Raw genomic sequence first — 16,650 nt, 5'->3', positions numbered from 1 at the left:
CTTGGTATGGAGAATGCATGCTTATCTTCTTTCCAAATCAGATTTTTGTTATTCTGTGTGATATTAATCTCCATGGGGGTGGACACCTCTGTGAAGGTGCAATGGCTCATCTCCCGGTCCTGGTCAATTCTTGTTTTAATCTCATTTCCAGATCAGAATTTTCACACACAGTGAGATATTAATCTCTATAGGGGCAGATATCTCAGCTGGCCTCAGCGCACAACTTCCCCATCCCACCCCCCTTTCTGGTCAATTCTATTTTAGTTCTAATTTCCTGTGATTTATATTCCTCTTTCAAGTTTAATTTTTTCTACTTCGCTTTTCTCAACAAGTCTCCTCTCTCCCTCCCCTGCCTCTTTTCAGAGATTTTCACAGGAAAACTACTGGTTTGACCCGTTTCACCAACCATTTCCCTTAAAATCACTGTAGGCGTTATTGGTGGTGTTGCCAGATGGAGATGCTACCGGTGAAATTGTTAATAGGCGTTATTACTATCAACACTACTTGCAAACATATTGATAATGATTGCCTTATTAAGGACTTGTTTTCTCAGCCAGGTTTAATTTTGAGCAGCCCTGCTTCACATAAAATTTCACTTGCCTATTTCAGAATGAGATAATCCCATACCTAGACAATGAACTAGGATATATGTTTAAGTCAGAATGTAAGTAATTAAAGTATACTGCCTTATCATAGATTTTCTGACTGACAGTCAAGTATCTGGGCATGCAGTCCTCCTGCAAAATGAGAGGTGTAGTATAAACAGATCTCACAGGAACATTGTGAGGCTAAAGTATTTCAGATTTCTCACATATTAGTCTTATAAGGGGGCAACAGAATCTCAGAGGACGAAAACAGAACCAGAGATCTTTAGCCTGCACGATACCTGGCCTCAAACATTTTGAGACTGTATCTTTGCTCTTAACACTGAATATAGAGCATTGCACAAGTACAGTATTTAATTTTACTATCTAAACAAGCTTTCCATTTTCCCTGCAAGGTTTGCTTCTCAGCACCAAAAACATAATCACTTTCTCATCACCAAATTAACGTGTAATGATCATCTTCATCTCCTATTTGCCCACCTGAAAAACCTACTTGCCAAATGGTTAAATCAAAACCACACAGATATACATGTTCATAAAAAGGACAGGAGACATTAAATCAAAAATACATCTTTCAGAGCATTTCTCCCCAATTTTTTTGTCACACTAATTTGATAGGCTCCCTGCAATAGAGTGTTTCTAATGTTTTTTTAAACTACTCTACCTGTGTTAGGAATTTGGTTCCAAACAGCAGGAAAAACATGAATGCCCTGATTTCCTCCATTTACCAAGCACTAGTCTGTGTATGAGAGCTGTGCCAAGAAACATGAACTACACCGCCACATTCAGGGAAGAGCAAACCAGAAGTTCCACTTCTGAAGCACTCCAACACTTCACAGAGAAGCTTGGTTTGGAGTTAGTATACCACGTACAGCAAGATCCCTAAGAACACAACAAAGCAGAGACATTTGACCTACAGGAAAAGACCATCTAATCTGAAGTAATGCTGCCTGGCTACACCACATGCAATGGTTCCGAGAGCCTCACTATTTGCAACTCTTCAGTTCAGTGACCAGCATCTATTGCACCAAGTTGCTTTCCAATGTAGATACAGCCACAGTCTTCAAAACAGAATTGCCCTGGCAGTTGCTAGTGTCACAGGTGAAACCGCCAAGGTCCTTCTAACTTCTTGCCGTAGCAGCTCATAGGAGCTAAAGAGCAAAAAGGCAGTGCAGCTAAGCGTGCAGACAACCCTAACCAAACATAACCTTATTCTGCCTTTGGAAATTATTTTTTTTAATGTTTCTATTCACAGCCATTCAAATTAAAAAGCCTAAATTAAAAAAGGAAGCCTTTCTACTTACTCAAGAGAGTGGATTTTCCAAGTCTTCCATTCAAAACGCTTTGGAAAGCAAACTGAATTACACTTCAGAACATTTATCCAAGCTTTGACTTCATTTAATTTTACCATGCATTTGCGTTTTCATACATGGTCCTTCTGTCTGTCTGTCTGCTAAGCTACTATCTTCTGCAATCCATTAGCCAGTTTTCAAACACTGATTACAGTCCTCCAGTAACCATATCTTCTTTGCCCATGCACTTCATCTCCTGCTTTTACAACATTTCATCATTCCAGAATCTGTAAACTGTGTCTGAGAACAAACTATTCTGTGTCTTAGGTAAACTGATCAATCATATATGAAAGAAACCAAGAATACTCCAGGGAACCTAGAAGTATTTATGTATTTTACCATGTATAAACACATTCCTCAAACAGCCACTGTGTCCATTTATGAGCCATACATCAATTACTGAACATTTACATAGAAGATACAATCATTGGTAGTTTATCTTATATACCGCTAAAGGCAAATCCTCTTAATTATAACTTATTTAGACAGAAATTCGATATGTGCAACCTGAATGTTCTTAATGTTGTTACTCTTTCTTTACTTTTTCCCCTTCCTCCAAGATAAGAGAAATTCTGAGGTACGTTCCACCCTTTCTTTTTTAATTGGGTTCTGAACCTCAAAAGCGTAAGGGAAGAGCAACTTCTCTGTGTCTAAACATAGCCAAAGTAATCTTCAACATAAAAGAGCCCATTTTGCTTAAACACTGAGGCTAGTACTGCATTCTCTTTCTTAATTCTTACACAAAGAAATGTAAATTTAATCAGATGCTTGATTACTATAGTTGGGATACAGTAAACAAGCAGGTGAGAGAGAATGTAAAAGACAGGCAGGAAGGATACCGTGACAAACAAAACGCAGTCATCTCGGATGCAGAATTTCTCAGAAAAGGATTAGAAAGTAAACAGAAACCAGTTTTACCTGGATTCCTCCTTGATGAGGCCTTTTTAATACAGTATGCTGGAAGATAAAGATACCATGACCTGAGAGTTTTTAAAACAAAAAAAAAAACAACAAAACCCACACCAATTAAACAAAGGCTGGGCAGAAGCAAGGAAGAAACTGGAGCATTATCAGGAAAGTTACCAAAACCCCCAACTTGTGGCTGGTAGCCCGCAAAGGGAGGTGCTAAGCAAGAGGGTATTCGACCCACAGGCTAGTAAGCTGGTTTTGTTTTATGTCCTGTTTAATCTGGCAATATAGTCAACATACAGCATGAGTGGAGTGGTTTGGAATTATAGTTATTACTGCCCACACACCTACAATTACCAGGGTAACATGATAATGATAAAACAAAAGTTATTCCTAAGGTACCAAAAGCTGAAGAGCAGCAACAAGCATGGGCTTAGCTTCTTTAGATTCTCAGTCCACATTTTGCATCTCAGAGAATAAAGCCATCCTCCTCATTGATGATACCACTGAAGAAACTCATCAACTCCAAGACTTTTGCAACATATTTACAGACCCTTTAGACACTTATTACATTACACTTTCTTCTTCAATTTTTCTGTTTCACTTGCTTAGCTGCAAGGCTGCCACCATCTCACTACTCGATCCTCAACTACAAGACAGCAACTGATATAATGTGGAAGAACATCAAAGAGGATTTGGGATTTTTATGGCTTAAGGGGGTTTTTTATTATAATAGTGTGATCCCAGGACCTATTTTGTTCCTCCAACAAACACAACAGCAGTTGCTTTTCCTTTGAGAGAACTCCTCTAAAAATAATTATACGGATTTTGATGCCATAACAAGAAAAAACTAGTGCACTTATGCCTCCTCTATGTTTCATAAACCAAAGCAAGATCATATTATGTTCTCCTAATTTTCAAAGTAGTATTCACAGCAAAAATATCCCTGAAACTACTTTCCACTACAGTTTTGTGACAAGCACTGGGCACGGAGGGCCCAGGGAACAGTATTTAGCAACAATTTAACAAAGTATCCACTAGGTACTTCAGTACAGCAGTGCACCTCAAAAGTGAATCAAATTGTTATTTTATTTGAGATAAACATTTACCAACTTCACCCGCTTGTTCCTGTGTCCTCTAGGGACTGCCTAATATACAAACTTGCTAAAATAGAGCATTTGTGCATTTTCTTTGGCATTTGCTTCAGTTCCTGGTTGCCTAGCGGTTTGGGGTTGTTTGTTTTTTAGGTTTAGGCTCATGATGCAAATGCTTCACATCCAAGTGCAGAGGTTTTTTGTTTTGTTTTTTAATCATGCATTCACTTCCATGAATTTTCCTGATTCTCTTAACTTCAACATCATAGAGTAAGACTAACCTACAAATTACTTAAGGTTGCTGTCAGGTGACATGTGAAGAATAGTTTTTTTGAGAGAGGGATGGTCAAAATTATTTCTCTGAAACACAAACTATCCAATGCTTGTTTTCATTCCCATTTCCATGCTTCAGCAAACAGAGAGAGATGTTTATAGTTAGCATCTGGATACTATCACTATGCAAGCGAAACCATCCAACAGATTATTTCAGTATTCCTAGGGTCTGTAAATGTCATTATTAATCACAAATGCTACTCTTTCAGGTTCACAGCCTCATCATATAGACCATAAAGCTCAGACCAAAGATTTTCATATACATGGTTTCTGTCAAATTGAAAGTAATGTACAGTCTCCCCTCTTCTGAATGCTCATAAAGAACATCTGTGCAGTTTCTCTAAACGAGAGCATAATCTTGCCCTTCCCAAATGCTGGTCACTTAACACAACTCCTTGCTCACAGTTCACAGAAACACCAATAAATCATCAGAAGAATTGAACATTTGGAGGATAAACTCAAAGAAATACAGCTAAGTGAGCTAGAGGGAACAACCACCACCACCAGAAAAAGCTGTTTAGTATATCTACTTCAACATGTTTAAAACAACCTATAAACTGAGCCTGGTAGTTAACTGCTGCTGTGCAGCCACAGGATACACACAGGCAAGGAACTTGCTCATCCCTGGAAAGGACTGCAGACCTGGAAGCACTTCATGCCTTCATCATGACTCAGAAGGCGCTTTCACCCTACCCTGTAGTATTTAACCAAGTTGGTATACAGGAATTTCAAAGGAAAGAAAAGGGGGGGGATGGGAGAAGAAGAAAAAAAGAAAAAAGCAGTGAGAACAACACACCACCTAAGAATGCAACACCTTATCGCTTATGCAAGATGAATTAAAGCCTTAAACTAACTTTATCAAAGAAAAAAGCTAAACAGCTAGGCTATTAATAGCATCAAATTCAGTAACTACTAATAGAATTGTTTTTAAAGTACTAAAAAGTTAATATCGGAGGGGCAAAGTAATTTGACTGACTTCTCACTGCCAGGTTTCAGCCACCTCAGCCAGGAAAAAATATAATTTTTACATTCTATGACATTACACTCATCTACTTAGTCTGTGTTTGCCAGGGAAATTATAGTCCTTTTCGTTACCAAGCTTTGTTTCAACTGCTTCAGAAATCCAAGTCATTCTGTACTAAAGGCTTTGTTGTCACCTGGAAATAGACTGAACTTATTTTGCACTTACATACGCACATACATTTTAGCTTTATGTATGTAGCAAGGAGATGAAAGGTTTTCTTGGGGGTGGGGTCGTTAATAGTTTGTCATACTATATGAAAGAAAAGGTAGCAAGAAAGAGGAAAGCCAACCCCACACTAATTTACAAATGCAAGAAACATAATATAAACAGACCTTTTGGACTAAAGACCGCACACACGAAGTATTCATATGCTGAAGAGATGGCAAGCTTGTGGAATTAGCTTGCAATTTCTCTCATTTTCACAAGTTGGGTTAGGACGGACTACCAGCAAAAACTAACTGCAAAAAAGAATATTTGTTTGGCTTTTCTGAATCGACTAAGGAAAAGACTGAGAAGACCATTTTATTACGTTTCTGTTGTGAAAAAGAAGAAAGCCCCTTTCCCTGGAAATTTTCTAGCCTGAAAAATCTGAAGATTGAATGCACCAAACACTGTCAAATGAACAGAAACAGACACAGCTAAGTAGTTAAGTGAAGAAGCATATAAAACACTCCTGAAAAGTGTAATAATTTTTGCTCACTAGCCACTTTAGAGTAAGGAATCTCATATACCTTGCTGCTCTTCAATTATGGGACAAAACCCTAAACAGTGCCATAAAACTCTTCCAACAAAAACGAAGGAGAGCCAAGAAGATTAAAGAAGGGGGGTGGGGATGGAGGTAAAAAGTATAGTGGGAAAATTACAAGAGATTACGGAATGGTTCAGTGATTCTGAGTTTGGTTAGAGCTTTTTTGTTTATTTAATGCTATTTTTAAGCCAACAGCATTATGTCTTCTGCAAAACATGACAAACAGCATGGAAAAGTTAGTACAGCAATGTTTTGGCATACCGTCTTCTACAAATATAAAAGAGCATTTCTTCAAAGGAATCAGAAGTTGAACAAAACATAAAACTGCCTTCAGTATTTCAGACAAGTAGGTTTTAACAAATTGCCCCTTTAAAGCATTTTAAGTACGATGACGGCAGTGAGCACTGAGTACTTATCTCTGCAGTATGAAGTCATGAACTCCACCACATTTCTTCAGTGCTCTCACAGCTGATAAGTGCTTTCACATTTACAAAAACCAGGCAAACAGAATAACACTAGGAGAACCAAGACAACAGATACTCCCCAATTTAACTTACTCCAGCTTAATACCACACGAAGTTGATACAGAGCTAGTGAACTGATAAAATATCAAATAAGAGCATTTTTTTAATTAATAGCTATGCTGACAGTTCTCTGCCAGGTCTTATAATTTTGTTTTTTCACTGTAGCAAAGAAGACAAAAGCAGTCTAAGATTTTAGCTCTTCAATGCATTTTTTTCTTTATTGTTTAAATCCTTAAATCATTTAAAAAGCAACAGGTGGACTAAATCACACTATAGGATTCACAAATAAACATGACCTGTATTTGGAAATAAATAAATAAATAAAACAAACAAAAACAACCCCACACAGTAATTCAGGAAGTCAGATATCCACTCAAAATTTTCATTCTGAGCTGTTTTGAATTAATTTGAACTAAGCCACAATTGTTCTTCGTAACATTTTCTCTTCTAGTTAATATTCATCAGTCATTTTTACTGTTACAGAACAAGTGTTTACACACAAAAGCAAGCATACAACTCCACCTCAGAATAAATTGAGTAACCAGTGTGTAATAATTAGAATGAACATACCATAATTTAATTGCAGCAGAAATTGGTTTTGAAGAATATAACAATGTCTCATAAGTCACAAGAATTAAGTTCATGACATGGTAGTTGAGAAATGGCTTCTTTTGCTATTCAATTAATAAATATAATCACATGTTTTTTGTAAGTGGTAGCAGAAGCAAATGACGTTCCGGTAAATTGAAAGGTCCAATCTTTCATACACTGGCTAACAAAAATAACCTTATATTACAAGTAGTACAGAGAAAAGGATTTAATCTTTTCACAGCACCAACCCTCGAGAAATTAAGTCTCTCAAATCTTTTACTGAGGTACATACTTGGTGCATTACCATAAATATCAATTACATATACACACAACCTTCTTACAAACAACAAATGCCTGACAAGCCCATGCACAGCACCTTCTATCTTAAAACATGTTTTTGCATGTTGAAGTTAATTCATGCTTATGGAAAATACTGATTTCCCCCCTCCCTTGGACTATTACACCAGAGAATCTCTTTTATACCTTGTTATACCTTGTACACTTTCAAAGTTTGGTGGTTTGTTTGGGTTTGGTTTTTTTTTTGTGTGTGTGTTTTGGGGTTTTTTTATTGTGGTGGTTTTTTGTTGGGTTTTTTGTTTGTGGGGTTGTTTTTTTTCTACTCCTGTTTGCATGCCTACCATTGAGCAATCTGGGGGAAAGAAACCCCCACAAATCTATTAGCAAATATAGCTATGCCAGCAAAAAATCCTAATGCAGTCCCAAGATTTAAACCTACAGGAATATGAGTTTACAGTTATGACTCATTCTGCTTGAGAAAGCAAATCAAAGTTATCAGTACAAGGTTGCCCCACTACTGTAACATTGCTGTCATTTCTGGGAGGCCCTCCTTCCTTTTGGCAGTGGCCAGCGCTTCTCCCTGCTCTATAAGGAGACTCAGATGTTTTAAACCAGAGATTAGCATATCATTTATGTGTCATGCTATTGCTCTATAGCGAGTCTTGCTGCTATATGCTTATGTTCTTATCCCAAAATACAGTTATATATTACACGTTTCAACAAATACATTGACTCTAATTCCTGATCATCCACCCAGTGCTTTAAGGACACATTGACCCTGCTGAGGCCCAGTTCAGCAGCCTCAGTTCTACAACCACTTTATCTATCAACAGCAGAAATTATCTCGATTAACTATTTTACAGAATTTTTTGTACACAGTCCTTCAAATAAAACAAGTTACAGCACTATGCCATTAAATCATTGTTTGCATACTAGGTATAATATTAGATCCCACTGGATATTTTTAGGCTGTTTAAAAGAAAACAGTGCAAAGGCTGTCAAGGCAAAGAATTAGCTATGACAGGAACCACAAAATAGATTTGGTTAGAACAAATAAATGGTTACTAACTGAAATTTGTATTTTGCTGATAAAAACTCCAACTTTTATGGAAATTACACTTCAGTAACAAAAAGCAAACCTAAAAGTCTATATTGTTTCAAATTCACTGATCAATACTTAACTTTTACCTTTCAATGGACAAATGCGGCTTATTTACAGACAACGGTATCAGATATTAAGTCAACTAAAAGGAGTTCTTTAAGCATGTAAATATTCTTTATAATGGATAATTTTCAGCTTATTTTCCGCAATTTTAATGGTTATTGAGCACCTCAACATTCAGAAGGAAAAAAAACAGATTTAAAATAGTTTAACGTCACCACATCAGCTTTTCAAGTCTGAGGGTACATTGCTAATGTGCTGAGGGTTTGTGTACTTACAAAAAACCCTACAACAAACAGCTATTCTTTTGTCATATTCAGTGTTTTGGGGGCATGCGGCTTCTTTGCTGTTTGTTTCTTCGTTTAAATACAGCACTGAGTTGACACAAACACTAATAATATCTCCCTTCAGAAAAGATTTCTGTATGTTTCTGTTAGTTTCTAATATTTATAAAACTTTTAGAAAACACAAATATGACTTTCAACTGTAAATTGAAAGGTCCCTGGTAAGAACAGAGGCCAAGTGACTTTAAACTACATGGTAAGTATGCTCTATAGGTGACTTCAAACTGGGTATTTGCATAGTTTTAAACGATGTTGTATAAAGTCACCTGTAGCCAAGGCTTACCAGGAAGCGGCTGGTCAGGAAGGCTGCTATTACCATGAGGTAATAGCCTTCCTGACCTACAAAATGAGGTGCAGCAAGACCTTATGCTCAGCCAGATACTATAAAATTCTCACCAATGTCATTTACCACTCCTCAACTGGCTCACCCTGGCCTTTAGAATCCATTTTTCCTCTTCTACTCTCATTTGCATGTCCCATGGACAACCCTATTTAAAAACCCCACACAACGGGGAAGGACAGATCACGCAGGGAAAAAGGTGAAACTGCAGAACCCGGCTTTAAACCGGTTCCTGCTGCACCTCAAACTGAATGTCACAACATCCTTTAATTCCAGCCTGGTATCTGGGTGTCACCTCCTCCTAGCCCTCTACTACTTGTCATCACACCTGCTCTCTACTAAGTGCCATTAATAGGCCACTTCTTGCTTATACCTTTATATAATAAATGCCTTAGCTATATATTATAATGAAAGAACACATTTAAGCCCAGTTTACTCAAAGATGCATGTCATGGAAAGAGACACTAGCACTGTGTCATCAGTTTGCAGGCAGTCAGCCAGAATGCAGCCTCAAGCACCTTCACCTTCACCCAGTCTAACCCTTCCAGCTCCAGAAGGAACACCAGGCCTCCCACCCCTCTCTCTGCACTCCTGCCTCATCTTTGCACTTCTTCGGGTGAACAAAGTGCTGCACAGCAAACAGAGTATAGCAACATGACTCAAAACAGCACAGGTTCACCTTACATAAGCTGTGGTGTTATTGCAGCTTGTTGTCAAACAAGCCATCCCACCATCAGCCCCCATCCTCCCATACATCAGATTTATGCGGCCACACACCTACAAGTCAGGGATCAAAAGGAAATTAACCCCAAGCCCCATCTTTCTTCCCAGAAGATTCACATAAAGCTAAACCAACTCACCCACAAGCCACATGATGACCAGATCTAGCACAAAGACCTGAGAGGCATGAAGTGATGCAAATGCCCCCCTCTGTGGCAGCTGTAAATTAAATTGGCTTAATGGCATCAGCAGATTGTACCTGGCACTCCAAATCAGAGTGCACGCTTCTCGGAGCAGCACTACAAAGGCATCTTTCCATGACAATAATAAACTATGACAGATGGGATCGCACCAGCACGTGAAAACATGAGGCATGTCCTGACTTACTCAGTTATCAGGACTAAAGTAATAATTTTGGAAGCTTCCTATTACACATTCAACAGGATCTGTGTTGCAAAAGGAAGAGTAGGGATTTCACCAAAACGGATGCTAATGTAATGCAAAGCTGACGCTTGGTAACGTATCCAACTCCGGAGAGGTTAGATGTATAGTCTTCCAGCTGAAGAGGTCATACAAAGACATCATAAAGACTCTGGAGCAAGAAACAACTAACTATGCAGCAGAGTTACAGTTCTCTGCATGTTAATTCAGATACTGTTGATCTTTACGTGCAGGAGAATAAACTCTTTTTAACTCGCTCGTATTAACAGCGTTTCAGAAAGAGAAGACAGACCACAGTGGTAAGTATTACATAGGTTAGCTCTTCCAGACATCCAACACAAGGTCACGGGTCCTTCAAGAGCCTTGCTTAAAAGTTTTTAACTCACCTCACCCCCCCCAAAAAGGGCTAGTTAAAGACTCTCCCCTTTCTCAGAGTCCTGCTGTCCACTGGCACAGCCACCCCGCAGACCATCATTTAAACACAAGATCTCTGCTCTTCAATAATAAAATAGATCGTTCCATAAAAGTGTCACCATTTGTTCAGGAGTGGAACAAATGGTCAAAAAAGCAAAGCAAATGCCAGGAACTATTTCACTAAAGACAGGGAACAGAACAGAAATCATTACTAAGCATTGTACAAATCCTCTCAGATACCCTGATCAATGCAGAGCTGGAAAAGAAAGAGAAGGCTGGTAAAGGATGAAGAGAAGATATGGGATGGTACCTTCATAGCAAGTGGCTACAACTGGACTTTTCTGACTAGAAAACAAGTAGTTGAGAGAGGGTGGAAAAATGCTGTGTGGCAGGAAGAAAATAAACTGAGAAAAATCATTAATCATCTTTTAACACAAGAGCTAAGAGGTATTAAATAAAACTAGTAATTTCAAAAAACAAAGGACCATTTTTCTCCACAATATATAGATTATTTGTCACAAAGTGAAGCAAACACTAAATGCAACACAAGCTGAAGATGTTACTAGAGACAATCATGGTTACAAGAACTGTTGCTGTGGACAGACAGTACTTGGAGGAAGTCACTCACCTTGCCAAAATCCCTCTCCCCTGAGTGCCCAGCATCAGTGGCTGGATACTGGGCTAGGCAGGGCTCTGCCCCAATTCTGTGCAAATTTCTTAAGCCCCTCCCTTTTTTCATTTTTAATTATCTCAAGTAGATCTTAAGTAAGGGCAAGACATCTGCCTGTTTACACACCGCTTCCATCGCTATGAAACTGATCAAGCAGTACCCTGATTTCTCAGACAAAGGGAGCTAAACAAGACTCCTGGGTCATTGTGTTCTGGGTGCTTTCAGTTCCATCTGAACCAGCTAAGTGCCACTTTGAAAATGTAAATATATAACTGTAATACTGCAAAATATAGAAAATATAAAAAGACGAGTGATCGCTGAACCAATAGTGCCATAGAAGAAGCTGAATGTATAAAGGAAAGAAAAACATTTGGGAAGGAGGGGGTGAAAGAGACAATATAACTTCACCTTTAATTCTACTCATCTTCTATATCATTTGTCAATATATTTTAACAGCTTGGTGGAAAAAAAATGCTACTGAGAAGTCTCTTATACATACACGCCTACCTGTACAAGTGTCTCTTGTATATCACATGCTAATTGTAGCATATTCAAGGATAAAATCTAACTGAAGCAACTTTTGCTGTTCTGACAGTAAATGGCTAATTTGAGTTTAATTACTAAAAAAGTATTTTAGAACATTTTCAAAAAGCCCTTAGTCTCTTCTACTACATGATTACAAGTAAAAAAAGAAAAATCAGATGTTCCTTACAATTTTTATCTATTTCTCTGTAAGTATATTTAATTACAAAAATCCTTATAAAACAAATAACATCATCTATTTTATAATATCAAATTTCTGTGTTGGATTCCCTCCCAAAGACAGACTCTAACAATTTCATGGGAGAGGGGTGGCGGGGGGTGGCGTGTAGATTAATCCAGAAATATTTACTCTTGCCTTTTCAATTTGTGACACCATAACTACTTCGCATGAGAAAGTCTGAGGAATAGCTACTCTAATAAAGGACTTGAATTTGAAAAACATACAGTCCTCCTCTTTATGCTTAACTGTCCCTGTGGTCTGAAATACTTTAATATCAGGTAAGCTGATGAGTTTCTAGAATTTTTATCCTCATATCTTTTATTTAGTATTTAAAAATAAATCAATCAATCAATCAATCACACACTTGCACAGACACCACGGGAGGCAGGGCAAGGCACATTTCCATCAGTTAGCTGACAAGCTGGCAGTGTTCTTACAAAAAAAAAAAATAATAATTCCTTTTTTCTCTCAAAATTTGAAAACATGCAAATTGTTATTTTTTTTAATTTTTTTTAAATATAAGTTTAAAATGATCGGATTGTGAAAACAAGCTGAACTTGTTCTTTATCAAACTGTAGGAGTTGCAGATGAAAGGAGGTGCTATATAAGGAATAGCTAGACTTCAACAGAGAACGCGCTGCCAAAACATTTTGGCCTAGATTCTGACAGGCACTCACCCAAGTTGAAGGGTCATGGAAAGCAGCGGTGTAAAGAAACAATCTACAGAGACCAGAAAACATTACACTGCGGATTATGGCTGGGTTGGGGGGGGAGCAGAGAGAAGCTGCTTGGGGGTTGGGTTTTTTTTTTTTCCATTTGAGATCTGCAAGAGAGACAAAATACACAGTGTTTCAACTACGGGCAAAGAGGGTGGAGATGATACACAAGCACAATCTTTAAGAGGGCAACAAATTACAAGATGTATCTTGTTCCTTTTCCTAACTTGCTGGTGTTCCTTCTCTTGCCTTCTCATTTGCTTTCATAGCATATGTTATGAGGAAGAACAGATAACAACCATCGTGCACACACGCTCCTGAAAAAGGCCAGCTTTCATGCTCTATAATTTGATTAGACCCTTAATAAACATATCAAAATTTTTATGAAGAAACTCAGGACCCAGCCAACGTTCACACTCAGGAGTAGTACAAAGCATCATGAAAAGGAAATATGAATCAAATTACAGTGAGAGAGAGATATGTGAAAGATCCAGACTGAATTAATAGCTTCATTAATGGCAAAGAAAAATCAACTATTTTAAATCCTTACAATAAGATTACTAATAAAAGGGAAGCTAGAAATGGGTTAGACTCAGTTTAACATGGAAAAGTACAGGCCATTATATTAAGGTGAGGAGGGGGGAAAATGCAGTCAAAGGAAGATACTCGAAAAAGAGTACTGTTAAACAGAGGAGGTGACTATGAAGAAAACAGATGCTCCTGTGTGCACCAAACACAGAAATATCTCATTGTAGGCTACAGAGAGGCCTTCGCTGGAACAGACACGTGAACCAAACACAGAAATATCTCATTGTAGGCTACAGAGAGGCCTTCGCTGAAACAGACACGTGAACCCCAACACACACTTCAGGGACTGGTTTAGAAGAAGGAACAAAAAGTTTGTGGCACGTGTCAAATTCAGAGCCTTCAAACTAAGATTAACCATAACGAAGTATTCAGTAGGGGCATAGCTCTACATATGGATACCGAACGTATTTCTGAGTACTGTACCTTAAACTGAGTACACTGAAAGCACCAGCTACGAACAAATATATTTCTCCAAACATTCAAGAAAGTCTGAGTAAGTCTCTAATTAATAAACCTCTGACCAGTGCAACACATTTTTGATGCTTGGCAATAGAAACTAAGTGTCTAGCTGCTGACATGCTATACACACACACACAAAAAAAAAATTAATCTCATGTTTCCTAGATACGATTGTTCAACTCCTTGACAAGCTTCACCTACTCCGGTCAGAAGGACACTGAACATTCTTTTCCACTTACCTAACACATACCCCGCAGTACCAACCTGGCTTCTTGTATTTGCAACTCCAGAAAGGGCTGCGTGCTACATTTTCAGCACAAAATACCATGAAACACATAAGTTATCAGAACTTCCTACTCTTCTTATGCCAGTGAACAAGCTCATAAGAAATATTTACGTAAGAGTTGCCTTTGGTGTTAACATCAGCCTGACAAGTTACAGCAACACAAAAAATCACTGGTCTGATTTTAGAATGGTTTTGAATGAAAGATGTTATGCTTGGGCATATTTTACTTTGGCTATTCCTACAACATACCAGCGGCATGTATGGTGCATTTCCCTTCCCTTGGTAAAAGGCTTGTAGATACTTATGTAATCTTACAATTCTGATACGCAGACATGATACACACCAAAGTCAGCCATATAGGAGGGATGTAATCTGTTCAGACCAGCACAATTTCTCTTACTGCTTCAGCACACTTCTTAATTGACGACACATCTCAAATGTCTCAATTTAAAACTAATTTATAGAAGGGCCGGGGGGGGGAAGAAAGGGGGAGAAAAGCCTCCTAACTACACATCGGTCCTTATGAAAACCATGCTTCCAAGTCTCACAAGTGTAGATACTTCTATAAACAGCAGTTTTCAACTCAGTTACCCTAGGATAAAGGCTTTGAAAGCGCCCAGTGCAACTGCAAATGCTATTTTTTCAAATAATAGAGAGGCTGAAGTCTACTTCAGCTAGCCCTTCACGTAATACTTCACACCAAACAAGAACACGTTCACGATACAGCTTCACCATAAGCAAACGAAGGACGCTTCATAAGCTACAGCGGAAGGGTGGGGGGTATCAGGGTCCGGCACACGAGCCTCCACTGGCACACGAGCCTCCACTGCCCCCCTCTCCGCCTTCCCCTCCCGGAGCGACCGCCCAGCCCCGCCGCGGGCTCTGCCCCAAGGCTTCCCCGGGGGCAACAACTCACCGCCGCACCGGCCGCAGCTCCCACCGCCCGGCCCCGCGGGCTTTTATTCTGCAAAACCCCATGGCGTGGGGCGGAGGGGGGAAGGAAAAGAAGGGGAGAGAAATTCGCGGGTTTCAAGCAAAACAGACGCCAGCCCCATATGCTGCCTTCCCTCCCTTTTCTCGCCCACCACTTTTTTGGTTTTTTTGGAGGGGGGAAATCCCGGTAGCCGGTGGCGGCCCGGGCCGCGCCTCCCCGCCCCACGCCGCGGGGCGAGGGGAGCTCAGCTCAGCGCCTCGTCCCGCTCGGTAGGGGAAGCGGCCGGGGCACCCCGAGGGCTGCGCCCCCCGCGCTGCGCCGGGCAGGGAAGCGCCGGGAAAAGTTTGAGCGGAGGAAGGGGCGGCAGCAGCGCCGGCCCCGCCGGCAGCACCGACGCCACCTGGAAGGCTGGCCGGAGGGGAGAACAAGGAGGAAAGGAGGAAGGGGAGTTTGTGAGGCGCCCGAAGCCCGCGCCCTGCCCGCCCCTGCGAGCCCCGCGCCGGCAGCCTATGGACACGCGTGGGTTGCCCTCTTCGCCGCACCGCGCCCCACAGAGCGGCGGCGAGGGGTGCTGGGGAGGAGGAGGGCAGCCCCACCGCCGCTCCTGGAGGCGAGAGCCGGGTCCCGGCGCGATGCTAGCCGCCCCTCTCCCCCTACCCTCCCGTTCCCTGGCGGGCACTCCAGGCGCGGCGCGACCCCGCCCGCCCTCACCTGAGGGCCGAGCGACAACTCACTCACCTGCGGAGAGCTGGGCCCGGGCCGCCCCGAGCAGGGCGGGCGAGCAGCCGGCCAGCAGGGCGAGCGCCGCCAGAAGCGGCAGCGAGGCGGTGGCGCCAGCCCCCCTGCCCATGCCGACTTGCCGAGAAGTTTCCGAAAGAGGCCGGGGCTGCCCCGGCCCGCGGCGGTGGCGGCGGGCGGAGCTCACCTCTCCCGCCCCTCCTGCCCCGGCGCCTCGCCAGGAGACCCCCGCGCCGAGGGGCGCCCGCTGGCCCCGGGGCCGCCCGCAGGGGCAGCCGTCTGCGGCGCGGCGAGCGCGGCGGCACCGGCTCCCCTCGTACTCCGGAGTTACTTTGCTGCTGGGCGAGCGGAGAAGGGAGGGAGGAGCCGAGCGAGCACGTCCAACCCCCGCTCCCCGGCACTTGGCAGCGGGAGTGTGGGACTCCGGCCCGCGGCCCCGCGCGGGCGCAGCGGCGCACGGCAGCGCCTCCTGCTGCAGGCGCGGGGGCCAGCACCGCCTCGGCGCGGCACGGCACGGCACGGCGCGGCGTGGCACGGCTCTCCCCGGCACGGCACGGCGCGGCTCGGGTCTCCTCTCCTCCGTTCCCACCGTCACGAC

General features: G+C 41.5%; 1 protein-coding gene across 20 annotated transcripts in view; it reads right to left on the bottom strand.

Annotated features, from left to right (window-relative positions):
- Positions 1-16,502, bottom strand: part of PTPRK (protein tyrosine phosphatase receptor type K) — a 397,787-nt gene extending 381,285 nt beyond the window's left edge. For 17 of the 20 annotated variants that reach the window (XM_030489190.1, XM_030489193.1, XM_030489195.1 and 14 more), the window contains exon 1: positions 16,053-16,502. In XM_030489190.1, the coding sequence (XP_030345050.1) occupies positions 16,053-16,164 (112 nt within the window). In that variant the 5' untranslated portion in view covers positions 16,165-16,502. Of the gene's footprint in view, positions 1-13,008; positions 13,155-15,296; positions 15,458-16,052 lie in introns of those variants that run through there. The other 3 variants (XM_030489208.1, XM_030489210.1, XM_030489209.1) reach the window with 3 other exon arrangements.
- Positions 16,503-16,650: the final 148 nt, after the last annotated feature.

Source organism: Strigops habroptila, chromosome 6 (genome assembly GCF_004027225.2).
Source record: "Strigops habroptila isolate Jane chromosome 6, bStrHab1.2.pri, whole genome shotgun sequence".
NCBI lineage: Eukaryota > Metazoa > Chordata > Aves > Psittaciformes > Psittacidae > Strigops > Strigops habroptila.
This window is presented reverse-complemented; position numbering and strand designations above follow the sequence as displayed.